At 37.8% G+C, this 17201-nt stretch overlaps 2 protein-coding genes across 2 annotated transcripts in view; one reads left to right on the forward strand and one right to left on the reverse strand.

The window, feature by feature from the left end:
• The window catches only part of CENPP (centromere protein P), a 110244-nt gene that overhangs the window by 64204 nt on the left and 28839 nt on the right, over nt 1-17201 (reverse strand). The gene's annotated exons all lie outside the window — the stretch shown is intronic.
• On the forward strand, nt 10119-14727 carry OMD (osteomodulin). The gene is made up of 3 exons (XM_053469617.1): nt 10119-10723; nt 11982-12933; nt 14274-14727. Exons 2-3 carry the CDS (start codon nt 12000-12002, stop codon nt 14657-14659), a joined length of 1320 nt encoding a protein of 439 aa, XP_053325592.1. The 5' UTR covers nt 10119-10723; nt 11982-11999; the 3' UTR covers nt 14660-14727.

Below are 17201 nucleotides of genomic sequence, written 5' to 3' on the forward strand. Positions count from 1 at the left end.
GACCGCCCATTGTCCTTAAGGGGTTAAAAAATGTTGGATGTGTAGGGTGTGTGGGTTTTATCTAAACCAATGTTTATTTGGAATTCAGCGTTTCCCATAACTGGATCTTATAGGCGATATTCCGGTTGAGTGACACTTCTAATGCACAAGTGAATCAAAACATAACTGGACCTGGGAACCAAGATGACTACAGAAAGATGTGAGCTAAATATTTAGAGACTGTAATCAATGTCAGCAAATGCAAACTAGAGAACAGAAAACCAACTAAAACAAATCATCAGATGCCGATTTTCACATATTCTCAGCCATTCAAAAGAATTCATATACAAACCTCACCAATATGTTAAATATCCCACAAAGCAACACTGAAAGAATTCCATAAAGCAAAAACAATAATTAACAAAATGGAAACCTAACACCGTCCATGCATCAGAACGCACCATCTCTACAGAGGAGTGCATCACGCTGTGAGGATGATTCCTTCTGGGGCATCTTGTTATTAACAATACACGTGAGCAAAGCTTTTTTGCTATTTGTACTATATATGTGTTAAATCAAGAGTGTCCTTTTTATGTTTGGTGTACCCAAACTATTTATATGTTTTTCATAGGGCTCTTTTGATACAATTTATAAAGAAAAACAATTTTTTTTGCAATTGACTTAATATTTCTTCCACAAGTTAAGTGCCATTGAGTTCACAAGTGAAATACCAGGCATAGTCAGAGTTATTTTTGAGCTTGTGAGCAAAGCTGGTACTTATGTATTGTTTTTTTTTTCCTTTTTCCAAGGGTGGATGGGGCTTTCTTCTGTTATTTTTATGCAATTTATTTAAAAACATTTGTGTTAAATATAGGTCTCACGTGTTGCTTCACAACTTAATAGGTGCTAGGGATATAATGGATTTAATGTAGTTGTGCATTTTCTCATGGTAATATTGTTTTATTTAACAAAACCGGAACATCTGATGACACATCAACCATACATATTCTGTATATATGTTACAGAACATCCTTGTGCAGATGCTAGGGAATTTACTTAAACTCTATCGTACCCCTTTCTCCAAATGTTCCCCACTGAGGTATTCACAATTTGGTATATGTATAGATTAGGATTCTTAATCTTCAGTATAACATCAACCAATAAAAGTTCTGATCTTTACTATATAAAGAGACAACTGCATACTACAAAATCACCACATGGTGGCAGCATAACCGCTCAGTTTGTTTTTGCAAGCACGATCATTTACAGTTAGTCACACTCACTCATTCAGAATCAGTCCATTTCAATGCAAGTCATGGAAAGAGGCGTAAAGAAGATTTACACCTCTTTTTCTCAAACATGCCTGGTATGAAACTGCAAATCAAACATAATTACAATATAAGTTTAATTTGTATTGTAAAAACAAACATTCTTTATCAGAAAAATAAAAGGACACATGTAGTCACCGGAGCGTTACTGTGGTTAAATGATGTGCGCCTGCCTAAAAAGCCATTTCATCATACTACAACTTAAGTCTGGATATCTGCCATTATGTCTGGTGAACATATAAAGTACATAAATTAATGTTCGTTATCAATGGAAAACAAACTTGTACTTCTAAGCTACAAGGTCAGTAGCTATAAAGCAAGATTGTGGTGCTTCCCACAATAATATTCCCCTTATGACAGGCCAATCTAGACTGCATCTAACTACTCCAGTATCAATGATCAGTATAAAATGCTGCTAAAGCTTTATTTACAGCTCTCTTTTAATAGCTTTAGCACCACAAAAAATCAATTTTAACTGGCATTTGCTACATATAAAAAGGCAGTAAAATATTCGATTGTTGTATTTTCGTCCAGTAAATCATTTTATCGCTCATATTTATGAAAGGCAAGACGGCACTACCCATTACTCATTTCTAGCTCCTTGTATCTAGGATTTTTTTTTTTTTTGGATTATCACGGCTTCTCATTTCATTATCCCGTGTGTAACTTTAAGAACTTGATACATTAATAATCATAGATGGATGATGTTACAGTATAAGAATACTAAACAGAATTGTCTACTTATGGGAGCTCAATTGCATATGGAGGTGATTATCCTTCACTTTTCCACAGAGCAGCATATTTGTAATGGTGGAAATTTTAAGAGTACATGGTCCTCCTAATATGTGATAATTTTAGTTATACTTCTTTGAGTATGTTCCCTGTTTTGTTTCAGTTGTTACCAAGGCTGCACTGGGAATGAAAATATTTGACACCCGTCCCCTATATTTTATCGCGTGATCAAGCTCACACTATTTGCCATCCAGATAGCTATAAATTAATCTTTTTAAAATGACATTAAATTATTCCTTAATTATAACAGAATACCACATTATTATTAAAACCTCAGTAACCAGAAGTGTGAAAAGGCCCAAGTACTTGGAGAACAGAACAGCCTGCGCCATTTCTACCCCCCCCAAAAAGGCGGCCTGTGCCATTTCTACCCCCCCCCCAAAAAGCCTGCCTGTGCCATCCTTACTCCCCAAACAGCCTGCCTGTGCCATCTTTACTACCCAAACAGCCTGCCTGTGCCATTTCTGCCCTCTAAACAGCCTGTCTGTACCATCTTTGGCCCTTATACATACTAACACAATCATGTACACATTCACATCCATGCTAACACACACTCAAACATTCATTCAGTGGCTATATATATATATATATATATATATATATATATATATATATATATATATGACTCGCAAAACTTGGGGTACTTTGTCAGGATAAGCAATATATGGCCATATAGCGTTACCAAATCCCCAATATTTATGCCATAGATAGGTGTTTTTTTAACAGTATTTTCTGGGTATACCCTGAATACTTGCTTTTTTGTGTACTTACTGGTCATAATCATTTTAGCAGCAACCCAGGAACCTGAATGTGTATGCCTTTTTGCTTTTTAGGTTGCGTGCTCCCTTAGTTTCTATTTTTTGTGCTGTGCACATTTGCAGGTTCTGACCAAACCTTAGGGTTCAGCAGTCCCTCCTGTCACACAGGTGTTTCATTAATGGTGACCAGAAAAGGCTTTAAAGTTGCTTGAGAGTCTCATTTAGGTTAAAATGTAGTGCAGCCCCACTGATTTAGTTCCTTGGTAAGCAACATAGCTATGAAATGAGATAGGACTGGAAAAACTTGGGGTACTTTGATAGTGGTGGGTTAACCAATATATGGCCATGGCATATGGATCTTGGTGTTTTTTGAACATTAACTGCTTGGTATGCACTATATTCTTGCTTTATTTTGTGCTAAGTAAACAATGGTCATTCCCCAAAGAAGAGTACTTCTGCATCTGATCTTGTGTCATGTCGTTATTCTAGCTAAAGTGTGAGGAAGGCTACAGTGATGGCCGGATACCTCCCGCTAGACCCCATGGTTCCCACTGCAGAGATAAATCAGCGAAAAACTTTCAGAATGTTTTTTTTTTATCCCTGATGAAATCGGAGTACTTTTTCTCTGAGAAAAAGTGTAATTGCAGAGCACAGATAGAACAGCTTTTGTGGTAGAACTGTGTTATTATTATTCTTAATTTTTACTTTTATATAATTACTAATTAAACAGTGCGTGGAGATAGACTTATGACTAATTCAATGTGATCGACATAGACACAAAGTTCGAGAAACTTTATAACCAATCACTAATTCTTTAGAGAGAGAAAAAAAAAACAATACCGTGTCCTAATTTGCTTACTTACATACAGAGACATTTAAGACATGCTCATACTAGCATAACTGTACTATTTTGCTTCCAAAACAAACAGACCCTTAAAAGACTTAGCATCTAAATCATAAATATTACTGTAGATGCCTAACTTTCACACAAGAATGATATAGTAATACCAGAAACAGTTTTTTTGTATAAAAAAGTGCATATGTTAAAACAAAAGGGGCCTCATACCTATGGAAGTAAAAAACGAATTTATTTGCACTTTATCTTTAACCTTAAAAAAATCTTTAAACATGTGGTGTTAAAACTGACATATTGTTGTAATTATAGAACACACAACCAATAATGGCATTATAAGCATGTACAATAATAACGGCTTGTTTATAAAGAGCTGAATTCTAGCTTCTCTCTGCTCTGTGGAGGAATAATGATTGCAAAGGGAGCTGTTAACAGGAAACATATGGAAAACATCTGCAGAAACTGAATGCTGGCATGAGTCCTACATGCCACGTCTCACACACCCATCTCTCCACTTCGTTAGAGGGGGCTTTCCATATTTACCTTGTGTGACCACTGCCTCCCCACAAAGATGCAGAACAAGACAAATTATACACTAAAAACAGAGTAAGAATCAGTGCAAACTTAGTTGCCAAAATAGCCCAAAAAACATTTTTTTTCTTTTTAACTTAAAAAGAAGGCGACCTGCAAACATTTATTAAATAGAATTCAGCTTAACATATTTATATCCCGGTTCATGAGTGGGGAATCATGCTGCATTAAGTCATACAGTATTATAGGGAAGGTATGACGGTTGTTTTTTATTACTTTTGTATTGAAGCCCCAAGTCCTCAGCATAGCAAGGGTTAAGTAATGACTGTATCAGACAAATGAGCCCTTACTGGAGGGTGTGATGGGATTATAATTACTATTCACCTATAGCATCTGTGAGAACATCATCAGGAGCTGTCAGACCAATAGATCACCTTTCACCTTTCACCTGTCCATTCACCAGTGCAACCTCCTGTTCATCTTATCAGGACTCCATTGGCATGGTCACACCTCCGCGGTACCAAGGCCCGTTCGCCGCGTGTGTAGTATTCTGCAATGCAGGGAGATGTACCTACTACAGACAGGGGGCGTGGCCTACCCTGCAAAACCACACCAGAGCTCCGGTCTGCAGCAGGTTGGCTCCTCGTTGCGTGTGATGGCTTCCCAGATCGGTTGCCGCAGTGAATGAGAATGCGTTTTTCAGTGGACTATATTGGTGTTCATCTTTAAATGATTGGCAACCTCCAACCAGGTGCACACCTCTGCAACAGAACTCATTTAATGACCCAGTTTTGTATCTTTGAGTTCAACGGAATTTCACCTTTCCTGACCTTGTGGCCTGATTACTGATTTTTTCCTAGGATTATCCTAAGGTTCCTCAAACTTAGTTATTTGTTGCTCAGAAGCTATTTGTCATAAGCGTTTACCTCTTCACTGAGATCGTATCACACATAGTATCATGATACTTGAACAGGCCAAATAATAGCTTCATTGGATGGACCAAAAATTGGATGCACTGGCTGAGATCATGCATGTTCATGTTCCCCGCAGGTTCTATGTGTGTCACAGTCTTTGCTTCTGGTTCGACTTCTAGTTTGTTCACAAGACTGACTCTAGTGCTATGCGGGTGATCAACTACTCTGCTGTGGTTTCCTTAACCAATGTATGTTATATATTTGTGCTCAACCACAGATCTATTACAACCATGAGGTACATCTTATGTTCACTAATAACCCCTAACTGAGAGCTGGGCTCTACCCATTATCTGACCCCAAGAATGAAGCTCCTGAAAAGTACATTCAAGAAAACCTGTCCTACAGCTTCATCAAACCCCCTCACATCTCCACACCCTCCTGTTTGATTTGTGGCAAAAAGAAGAAAGCATCTTTCCAGGCATGTATTGATTATAGGGAACTCAACAAAATTACTATTAAAATGAGTACCATTGCCTGTGGTGATCCATTATCCTTACCAAGCTGGATTTCAGGAGAAGGGGGACTCCAGCACCCCATATGGAAATTATTACCAAGTGATGCCTATTGGACTATGTGATGCCCCTGCTGTGTTTAAGACTTAAGTCTGGAGAAAGTCGTGAATTATATTGTTAACAAATGTTATTCTAAAGACAAAATAACCATGGTAAACAGAAAGATCTTAGAAAGATTGTGTAACATTCACTTGTATGTCAAAAGAGTTTTAGTTTGACATATCAATTAAGTAGGTGGTCTTTGTAAGGCTCCTTCCAAAGTTTCTGTGATTAATTGGCCTCTTGCACAGGACTTATGTGGAATACAACATTTTCTTGGCTATCAAAGCTGTTATAGGAAATTAATCCACAATGGCTTGAATTTCACAACACCAATGACTCCACCAACTGAAGGTGTCAACCCACCCTAAAGCTCACCTGAAGCCCTTTCAGCCTTTGAAGATCATAAGGAAGCACTCCAATATCCTGACCTTTATTCTTGAGGTGAATGCATCTAAGAATAGTGTTGGGAGTAATTCTCTCACAAAGAGATCAATAGTAGACTTAAGTTTACACCAGCGTCGCATTTCCCAAGCAGTTCTTCTCAGCAGAAAGGAATTGTGATGTGGGCAACAGAAAACTGTTAGCTATTAAAACTGCCTCACACTTCAGCAAGCCTACCGGTTGTTCTTTTCCTTATTTATTATGTCTTGGCATGCTAGTTGAAAAACATTAAAGGCACCAAACAAAATTAAGTTGTTCCCTCTACTGCTTAACTTGAACCTAGCATTGCCAGCTTCAATCTCCTACCTAGTTATAAAGGAAGACTTCTTAAAATTAAAGTTTCCATCCTCCACCCAACAGTCATTCTGCTGGCCAACCCTACACAAGGGTACAGGAGATCTCTGTTCTCATGGACTGTTACATCTGTTTCTCTTTCTCTCCAAGCAATGGGCTCATCTGGCTCTGGGTTTTGTGGTGAACTTCTCCATTAACATATCAGACTGGTCCCACCCATCAGGGCAGTCCCACCACAGATAGTGCTGCCCTAAAGGAAGGTACCTACTCCAGAGGTGCTTCGCTGGGTTTTGCTCACTTGCATCATTACAGAGGATACCTTCATATTGGTTTATCAGATTGGTCCCATCCATTATTTTTGTGAAGTTAGACGTACAGTCTTGCCATATTGTTTCTCACAGAGAGGCACAATTTTCCCAACATTTTGGAAGGCTTTTTGCAGGCATTTTGGCATTAAATTTCACTCTTTAGCCTACCATCTTCATTCACATAGCCAGACTGAATGTGCCAATCAAGGGAACACTAACTCCATTTGTTCTGTCAAATATGTATATTAAACAATTAACCTTAATTTTACATAGATAAATCACCCTTCTAGTTTCTGATTGTGTGAGTATACCGATGCCCCTTTAGGAGATGACATCTAAACACAGATGTACAGTGCGGACCTCATGTTTAGGGGTGGACCACCGACTTCCCACACTATCCTCACCACAAAAGATATAATATTATTGAACTAATTTTGATAGCTCATAACAAACCACTGTTAACCCACTTACTGCCATTGTCCCTAGTATATACCTTCCTGCATACCCACTGAATAGCAAGCAAATGTAGCTCATACGTTTTGTTTAAAAAAAAAAAAAAAAAAAAAAAAAAACTGACGTGATATATTTTGTTGAATGTAGCTCTAACATCAGATCTCACTCCGTATTAGATGCAATTTACAAAGGTGGAAAAATGTAACTACATAGAAGGACATTATCATTGTATGCAGCATATGCGTTTCAGCAATTTGTTTCAGGACAAATTTGTTGAGGACAAAATTAAATACAAAGAACAGGAATACGGCCTATTTTTTCAGCATCAGTCCATACTCTTTCACAAAGCTAAAGCACATAAGCTTCTTCGGTAAAGTTGTCTTACGCACTGTGGGCCTGTCGCAAGCCTTGGTTGCAACGATCCGTTCGTTTTAGTTATTGTTTTATTGTTCTTGTTTTCCCTGTTTATCCCCAGTGTATCACATGCCCTTTTGCCTGACCGGGTCCTCGCCAGGACTCGAGCAATCACCCACGGACTTTAACCCCTCATAAGCCGGACGCCATTGACCACACTAGAGCGCTCCTTCGTGGAGTTAGCTCACAGGTGGTGGGGTACAGACCGGGGTTGGTTCGGAGAGAGAGCCTCCTACGGACCTACCCGCTGTGACTTCCAGGAGAGAGCTATCCGTCGGTACCCAGGGATCGACGCCACTCCCTCGGGATCACCCCGAATACGGTTTGGGATTATATGGACATTACGGGGCTTGGTGGCCTGAGTATGGCACCAGGCTGTCTGGGCAGGGTGGGAATATGTTCCTGTGATTTATGTCCCTTTCCTTGTTGAACTGTATATAAGGCCGTGTGCCTTCCCAAAAAACTTGTTTTTTCCCTGGACATTAGTCTCGTCTAATGCTTCAGGGGCTCGCTATATCGCTCATTGTCCTTTTCAGGACAATCACAGCCCCGTATTTGGCTGCGTCTCTGCGTGCTACGGCGCTATTACATCGAGGACACAGAGCCAGCTCCTGATCTCTTCCTCGCTATATCGTCTGGCGCTGGAAGCAGTTAACCCTTGCGGAAGGAAGGAAGCAACGAATAAGTGGCGGGTGTACCCAGTTGGGGTACAGGGCGGCCCGTCGCAGGGCCTATGTATAAACATTTTAAACGTTTCCAAATATAAGTGAACACTTTTTACAATTAAAAAAATGCACAAATTGTATATAAATGCTGTAGAACTGATTACATCTTATACTATGGCACTTAGAATAAGTAATAGCAAACCAGACATTATGACCATATTTCAAACCAGATTCCTTTTCTTTGTTTTTTTTAATACAGCGGTTGGTGAGGCGTCCAGTGGTCTGGTACAAGTTGAGCCGCACCCTAACCAAGTCGGACTAATCCACCAAATCTAGCATCCATATGGGAACACTAAAGTGCTCCCATGTCTCACATATGAGGAACAAAACCAGTCACACTGTATAATAACTATACAGACCCAATTAGGCACAAAAGGACATCGCAGAAGTAGACCAACATATAAAGACATGAAATTGGATTTTGTAAATTGGAAATTGGATTTTTCCTAACACAGGCCTTAATCTGTTTTTGGTCTTGTCTTAGTTTCAGGATAGGTTTATGCCTACCCCATGCATGTTTCCCTCACAGTATTAGCCTCTACCACTTCTGCCAGGAGGCTGTTCAGTTCATCCCACTAAGTGAGTGAATGTCTTCATGTGATCCCGAAGTACATCCTGCAGAACTACCACATCTGGAGGACATCTCTAGATGAATACGGTTCTTGTAAAAAAAAAAAAAAAAAAATCCCTGTTGTGGAGATTCACCCTTTTCCTTGAATATCTCACATATAGGAAGCAAAAAAAAGAGTAACAAAGGTTAAGTACAAAAATACATACAAATACGCTCACTGTACAAGTAAATCCTACAGATGAACCGTGTGTGGAGTACAAATGCCAAATCGGGTGCAATGCCCCCTTTTGTCAGTAGACATTAAACGCCTCCAAAAGATAAACATGTGCAAGTGAAGTTACGTTCAAACTAGGGATATCCAATAGGTAACTTGTGGGCTGCAGGTAGCTTTTGGGCTGTCACTCAGTAGCTCACAGTACTGTGTTTGCAACTTTTAAGAGACAGACACACAGCATGGCTCTGGGGAGGATAAGTATTTACTATCCCATAGAAAAAAAAAAACATAAAATAGTTAATTTTGTACAGCTTTCAAAACAACCCATTAAATGATAAATGATAAGTGGCTCTCCTTAAAGTCAGGGATGGAAACTCCTGCAGTAAATGACATTCATTTTTTTTATTATTATTCTGCATGGACTGCGTTGAGACATCCCAAGGAAAGGAGAAGAGGACTAAAACCTTTTTCCAGCTGTGGAAACAGTATATGCATCTTCTCAAGGGCACTCCACCAATACATCTTGCATGATGCAGAGGTTTGGCCACAGGGCCGAGGTGTTGGCCGTCTGGGGATCTAGATGACGGGAGTGTGACGGGGAGACACAGATGCAGAGGAGTTTGTAATCTGCAATACAGTGGATAGCAATAGATTTTCCTCTGCACCTCCTTTCTTTCATAGGGTTTCATTTACTTTTATTATTATTTTGTTATCACTTTCTAAAAGTTTCCACAAATGTCTTTCTGACTTGCAACTCCTACATAATTCTGCTCAAACTAAATACTGTATGCTTGCTTCTAAAAGTTTAATAATCATTAAAATCAACATGATCAAGTGATATTTTTTGGCAAAAACTATCAATTTTATTAGAATTAAGTCATGTCCATGGTACTGGAAAGTCAAAGAAACAGTATTACCATCCAGCCTTTAGCAAAGTTAGTATAAATTAGATTTGTATTTTCAAATTCTTTAAAATGTTATTTTGTGGTTTATTTTTCAAAAGCAACCAATATTTGGGCAAATAAACCAGTTTATGTACTCATCGATAAAAATCAGACACGTATTAACGGAATGTAACTGAACTCTGCATAGAACGCTCCTGGCGAGATATCAAAACAGCTGTATAAAAACTGAAAAATATGCGGCAGTAAAGATTTGTGAAAAGATTCAAGTAAGAAAAATACTCTGGCAACTGCATGCTATATTCATATTGCTTCAGAAAAAAAAAGTTTTTTTTCTATCTTCTTAAAGGAATGTCTTGCCACACCTCAAACCCAAAATAAGGGACACAGATTAAACAGTGAGCTGCCAAAATCACAAAGCATATACTTTTTTTGCTCTAGGATATGATGTACAATGAAGGAACACGCATAATTTTAGTCCAAGCCTTTGTTTCTAAAGAACTGCTGCTTTGACTCAAAGAGGGTCAATCTTAATCCAAACTGAATACTGTACAGTATCGAGTGTACATTATTGAGAGGCTATATTTCCTTCCAGTACCATTCAGAGCAAAGGAAAGGGCTCACTTACTACGGTATGTCTTTTTCTGAAATGTTTAAATGTTATTCTTCATTTTGACAATGCATGGGGCAGGGGACAGACTTATTCATATGGTCTTCTTTAGTTTGCTTGGTAGAGAGAGATCTGTGTTTTAAAGATATTCACTTTCTGCGCCAAAAGTGGCAGCTGGGAGACTTGAAACACATTATATATTTATTTGCACAGGAACCACATTCTATGTGAACTGTTTTCCACTAAATAGTTTACGGATGTCTTATTATATCATACTAGCTAATGAAGCAGTTTTACATTCATACTGTAAAGATAACAAGCAGCTCCTATGTGCAGTGAGAAGGCACCAGCAGGCTTGGCCGTAAAAAGGATGGGATTAAAACATATGGGTATGTGGATCTGTACCCTTCTGATTAAAGTTTGTTTTCCTCAATTTATTTCTGGTTATATGCACAGATTTTGTTTTTCCAATAAAAATAAGAATTAAAAATGACTAATCTGTAGGTGGATATTATAGTCAAACTTATTTAACAAAAATGTATTGTCCCTACATGTTTATAAAAAGCACTTATGTAGAGATAATGCAACTTGGATCTTGTGCATTTGTAGACTTTTTCTGACCCTGCAATCACTTGTTATTGACCCTTTCTGACTCATTGATAACTGTCGAGTCACTTTATCATTTACTTCAACATTATCACAATGGATACCAGTTTCTATAAGCATATAAACTGATATCAATATAGATTACATGTATTAACTGTTTATATTGATGTATATCAATATATTGATTCTAGTTACAGGCCTATACTTAATAGCACTGGTATATTTTATCACCTTAGGGAATAAGGTATACAGAAATATATATGATGTTCTTATAGAAGCAACTTTTTCAGAAGTCCTGGCTATTTTTACCCCAATCTATTAGATCTATTTATTGTTCCTAGATGTTAACCACTTACAGATCAATGATGCAGTCCTAACAAGCCAGGCCTTTAAAGATTAATGCTCGATGTTTAAAGACCTACTTGCTTAGCCATTGCAATTATGCTGACAGTAGCTGAAATTGACTATGCTGATATGGGGTCAGTATGGGCCAGACTTGTATGAAAATACAAATGGCTCAAAGAAACTAGAATGTAATACAGTTAGTTGCTATTTGGAGAATCAAAGTATTTCCTATTTTATACACAAAATAAAGAGCTTTTGTACTCCATACCAAAGGCATGGAAACTTAAGGACAAAATATAGCTGTTAATCAGGGTATTCTTCTGTTTCAGGTTTGTCTTATAAACAAAATGGGGATTCCGATCCACTTTCTAATTGTAACCTTACTGTGGGGGACTAGAGGCCTATGTCAGTACAACATATATGACTATGATGAAGATGATGGTCTTGAGCACGAGAACCAATATCCTCCACACGTTCCACTTACCCACAATGTAGACTATGGCGTACCACATTTTCCATACTCAACTGACTGCGCTAGGGAATGCTTTTGTCCACCAGCATTTCCACTAACGATGTACTGTGATAATCGGAAACTGAAGACCATTCCCAAAATCCCATCCCGAATTCATCAGCTTCACCTCCAGTATAATGAAATTGAGTCTGTGACAGCAAGTTCTTTTATCAATGCCACTAGTCTAACTGAAATCAACTTAAGCCACAACAAAATTATGTCAGACAAGATTGAGGTTGGGGCATTTACAAAGATACCTCACCTGACGCAACTCTTCTTGAATTATAATGAATTAGATGAAATCCCATCACCTCTTCCCAGTTCAACAGAGAGACTCCATCTTGGTTTCAATAAGATTAACAAAGTAAGAGAGAATGATTTCCAAGGCCTGGTAAATCTAACCATGCTTGATCTTTGCAACAATCAGATTGAGACTATCAAGGGAAAGGCACTAACTAAACCGAAGAGTCTCATGCAACTAAATATCTGCAACAACAAACTGCATTCCATGCCAGTAAAGCTTCCAGCATCTCTGATGTATCTGTCCCTGGAAAATAATTCTATTTCTGAAATACCAGGTGACTATTTCACAAACCTTCCAAATCTACAGGCTATTAGGATGTCCCACAACCAACTGAAGGAGATTCCTGTGAAGATGTTTGACCTTCCAAATCTTGTGGAACTTAATGTGGGCCATAATAAACTAAAGCATGTCTTTTTTGTTCCAAGATCACTGGAACATTTATACCTCCAGGACAATGAAATTGACAGTAAGTAGCATCTGGGTTTCTCTATTATTTATTACTTGACTATTCTGTTACTTATAATAATACCATTAACTTTTGAAGTTAAACGGGTACTAAAATCCCCCCCACAGCAGATGTACCATGTACCACATATAAATAAAAACTACTTTCTGGCTTTCATATGGTTGTTAAGCATCACTCACATCACCTCAAATAATAGAAAGCTGAGCCCACAGCTTACTACTTTATATCCATTGTGAACGTATTGTGTTACATATGAAGGGCCTTATCTTAGCAGGGAGGATATATATATCTACAGAAACTAGGAGAACACATAACCTAAAAAGCATAAAAGGCATTCACATTCCGATTGTCGAGCTGCTGCTAGATTAGTGGCTAATAAGTAACACAAAACTAAATTTCAGCACATACCCACTGAATACCATTCAAAAAGCACTTATCCAACACATACATTCTGGGAATTCTGTCACACTATAATCCATAGTGTTTATAGGCTAGTTACAATGAAAATCTCAGATCTTCCCAAACAGCCCAAAGAGCAGTGGCACCCTGGGGAGTCTGACTGCTATATAGTGAGATCCGCCTCTGGTTATGCAGTTATGCCACCCTCCTGTAACTGCGGCCCTTTTCACTTTTAAGGGAAAGTATTATGAAATATTTTGTTCAATTTTTAAATGAATGCATTTTTTACACTTTCAATCTTCAGATACTTGTGGGCAATGCTCTCATCCTCTCATAGACATTAATATGTAGTTGGTCCCCCTGATGCAGCTATAACGGCTTCCACTCTTCCGGGAAGGCTTTCCACAAGATTTTTGAATTTTTGCCCATATTTGTGAGGTCAGGCGATGATGTTGGCTGAGAAGGCCTGACACACAATCCCCGTTCCAGTTGATTACAAAGGCGTTTGAGTTGAAGTCAGGGCTTTGTGCGGGCCAGTCAAGTTCTTCTACACAAACTCATCAAACCATGTCTTTACGGAACTTGCTTTTAGCACTGGGGTGCAGTCATCCTGGATAGAAAAGGGCCATCCCTTTGGCATGTCGCCTTCAGCATACCAAGACATTTTGGACAATGCTACACTTCCAACTTTGTTAGAACCCAGAATACGGTTAAGTGTATTTTTTTTTTTTTTTTTTTTAATAACAATTGGTAATTGGTATTATATTTCAGGAAAACCTATATGAGACAGATGGACAATGGTACATTATGCTAAATACATTACTAATATAGATAAAAAAAACCTATTAACCACATATAAAGAAATCCTTTTACATGTGTTTATATATATATATATATATATATATATATATATGTCACTTAACTGTATGTTATTCTTTCAGTTTTAAATATCACTTTGATGTGCCCAGCAATCAATCCAATGAACACAAACAGACTGACCTACCTCCGTGTGGATCAAAACAAGTTAAAAGCTCCTATAAGCACATATGCATTCCTATGCTATCCTCACATACAAAGCATTTACTACGGTGAACAAAAGCATGAACCACATATACAGTCACCGTTGATCCCTCAGTACCCAATGACAGAAGACGAGGAAGATTATGACAGAGAAACTATACGGTACCACGGATATAGACATGTAGAAGACCAAAGGGAAGTTCAAGAATACCATCAACGCGAGCATGAAGAAGACGAAAGAGATGCTCCAGAATACCGTGAGCATGGAGATGTAGAAGATGGTTACTTTGATCATTACTCATATTAACTACCATGCTTATATCATGAATCCATCCCATGTGATGGCCTTAATTTTAAAATTAATTTTCATTTCATACTTCATGAATCCATTGGACAAAAAAAGGCTGTAGAAGAAGTAGCAGAAAAGGTAGCATTCCATGTAATAACATACTGTATAAGGAATTAGGAGTGGTTACCAAACAAACAATAAGAAGGATCATGAAGAGAGAAGGGCCTGTAAATCATCAAAAAGTACTTAATAAGCAAACAAAATTACTTTTTTTTTAAACTAGATACATTCTAATGCTTTGAAACCTACTATGGGAATTTTATGCTAGAGAACAGGTCTTCCTTTTCAGTTTTGTTATGCGCCACCAGGGAGGACACTACTTTAGGATAGGAGCTAATACATGTAATAATTTGTTTCCTACATGAAGGTGTGCAATGTTAACATGGCAAATAATTTAATACGAGTTAATCAATATCATCGTTGTATCTGTATAACCAAATGTTTATTTATCAATAGCAATTGTTTTGGTTCCCACCAATATTCAAACCTTTGTTTATATACTGTACTTATTTAAGGAAAAGAGAATCAGTCAAAAATGATCCAGTTACTGGTCATATATCAGAGTACATATAGTCAGGCATATCCACTGGATTTCTGAAAAACAGTTGACGTTTATAAATTTATTTGCAACTATACTTCATACAGCAAATTTTAAATTTTCAAACAGGCCATGTGATTTGAACAAACACCACATGAGTAATTATTAACAACAACAATAATAATAACCATTTAGTAATAATTAAATTGTAACCTGCTTTAAAATACCAACATGGACGTTTTATATTAGTCAAACAAGTTGAATGGTGAATAAAGAACCAACATAAACTTGTCCTAACACAGATGTTCTTAATCTGGGCTAGAACAAAATATAGAACTTTAGCAGTTGGGAGAAAATGCTTAACAAGTATAAAAACATATTTGTACATAGGATTTGGTAATATCTTCACATGTACTACTGTTTTCCTTCAAACAGATTAATAATTTAATCTGGGGGTGTCAGACATAAGGCTTACAGACTGGATCAGGCCACTCAAGAACAATATCGGATCCTACAAGTACAAGGTTGTTTGGGACATACTGGGGAGAGTGCTCGACTTAACCAGGTGGGATTCCCTGAATGTACTGGCATTTCTATAAGTATCTAGGTAGAGAAGTAGAGGAAGAATTTAGTTATGTGAATAAATACATGCTGACATGGATGAAAAGTAAGGAAGAGGGCATGGGGCACATGGAAAAGAGTGGGAAAGAGGAGAGACATGGAAGATTGTCAGATGTAAAGAAGAAAAGCCAGTTAAAAGAGAGTGTTCAATGCTAACTGTATTGATGGATTTATTTTTGTTTCAATAGCTTTAGTACCTTAAAGCTTGTATTTAATAATAGCTCAATCAACTTACATAGCTTGACAACCCTTAGCTAAATGCTACTTTTATTTGGTACAATGTTCACTGATATATATATATATACACACACACACATACATACACTCGTGTTGCAGTGTGAACTAGACTAGGTTTGATTGCCTTTACAAACACACGTGCAACACAGTTCATCCTGTACATTTAGTTCAGTTCCGCTTTGGTTCACATAGTGGTTTGTAGCCAATACTGCATTAGTAATTATTTTTGCTTATTTACTCAAGCTTTGCATTGTTAAAGTTACCTGCTAACATTCTCCATCTCTCCATCATGTACTCAAATAACATGTTTAATAATATGTTAGCATCATCTTTTAATAATAATAAATGTGCAAATGTTTTACTGTTGTGATCATTGGAAGTGGCCTTTACCAGTAGACCCTGGAATCCCTAGAAATACTTACATCAAATTCTCTACATAGTAAAGTTGGGGGGAAATGCATATATCTTTTTCTAATACATTATTCATCGCAATAAAGTCAGTGAATGCAAGCAAACCCCCTCTTTAGAACCCTAGAGTTAGTAAGACACTATTGAGGTTATTTAGGTTCATATAGGTTTGCAAACCAAACTTCAATAACTAGATTCTAAAGTGTATACGCTGGCTATTTAAATAAAAAGGGTTCCCTTAGTGATGCTGTTGAAGAAAGAAAACCCAGAATCAGAAATGTTCACTGATTAATTTGTCCTTTCCTCTACCCTGTGAAATGGGAGATTAACACTTTGCGTGCTGGAGGTCAAGACATACATTTCCTTAGTTTTGCGAGTGTGGCTGCTACAGTTTAATGTTGGTTAATGTAAAATAATGCATTTGGGACATGGCAGAATATAGCGATGGGAGCACTGTTCCGTCAGTGACAACAGAAGAGAGTTGGGAGTAATTATTTCTGAGGCCCTAAAGGTAAGCAAATACGCTCCTACTCGATCCTTATGTTCTTCCCATGGGCTAAGGCTCTCCTCCTCACTTATCACCTCTTCATTTTCCCGTCTACAAGATTTCACTCGGACTGCCCCATATCTCTGGAATCAACTTCCACCGAGCCTTCAGCATTCACCCTCCCTCCCAACACTCAAGAAACATTTCAA

This window comes from Spea bombifrons, chromosome 6 (genome assembly GCF_027358695.1).
Source record: "Spea bombifrons isolate aSpeBom1 chromosome 6, aSpeBom1.2.pri, whole genome shotgun sequence".
NCBI lineage: Eukaryota > Metazoa > Chordata > Amphibia > Anura > Pelobatidae > Spea > Spea bombifrons.

What these genes read in the sequence shown, in the direction of transcription:
- OMD (XM_053469617.1), top strand. Translation starts at nt 12,000, where the DNA reads ATGGGGATTCCGATCCACTTTCTAATTGTAACCTTACTGTGGGGGACT. An exon ending in CCAGGACAATGAAATTGACA is followed by an intron (nt 12,934 to 14,273) that starts GTAAGTAGCATC and finishes TTATTCTTTCAG; the next exon opens with TTTTAAATATCACTTTGATG.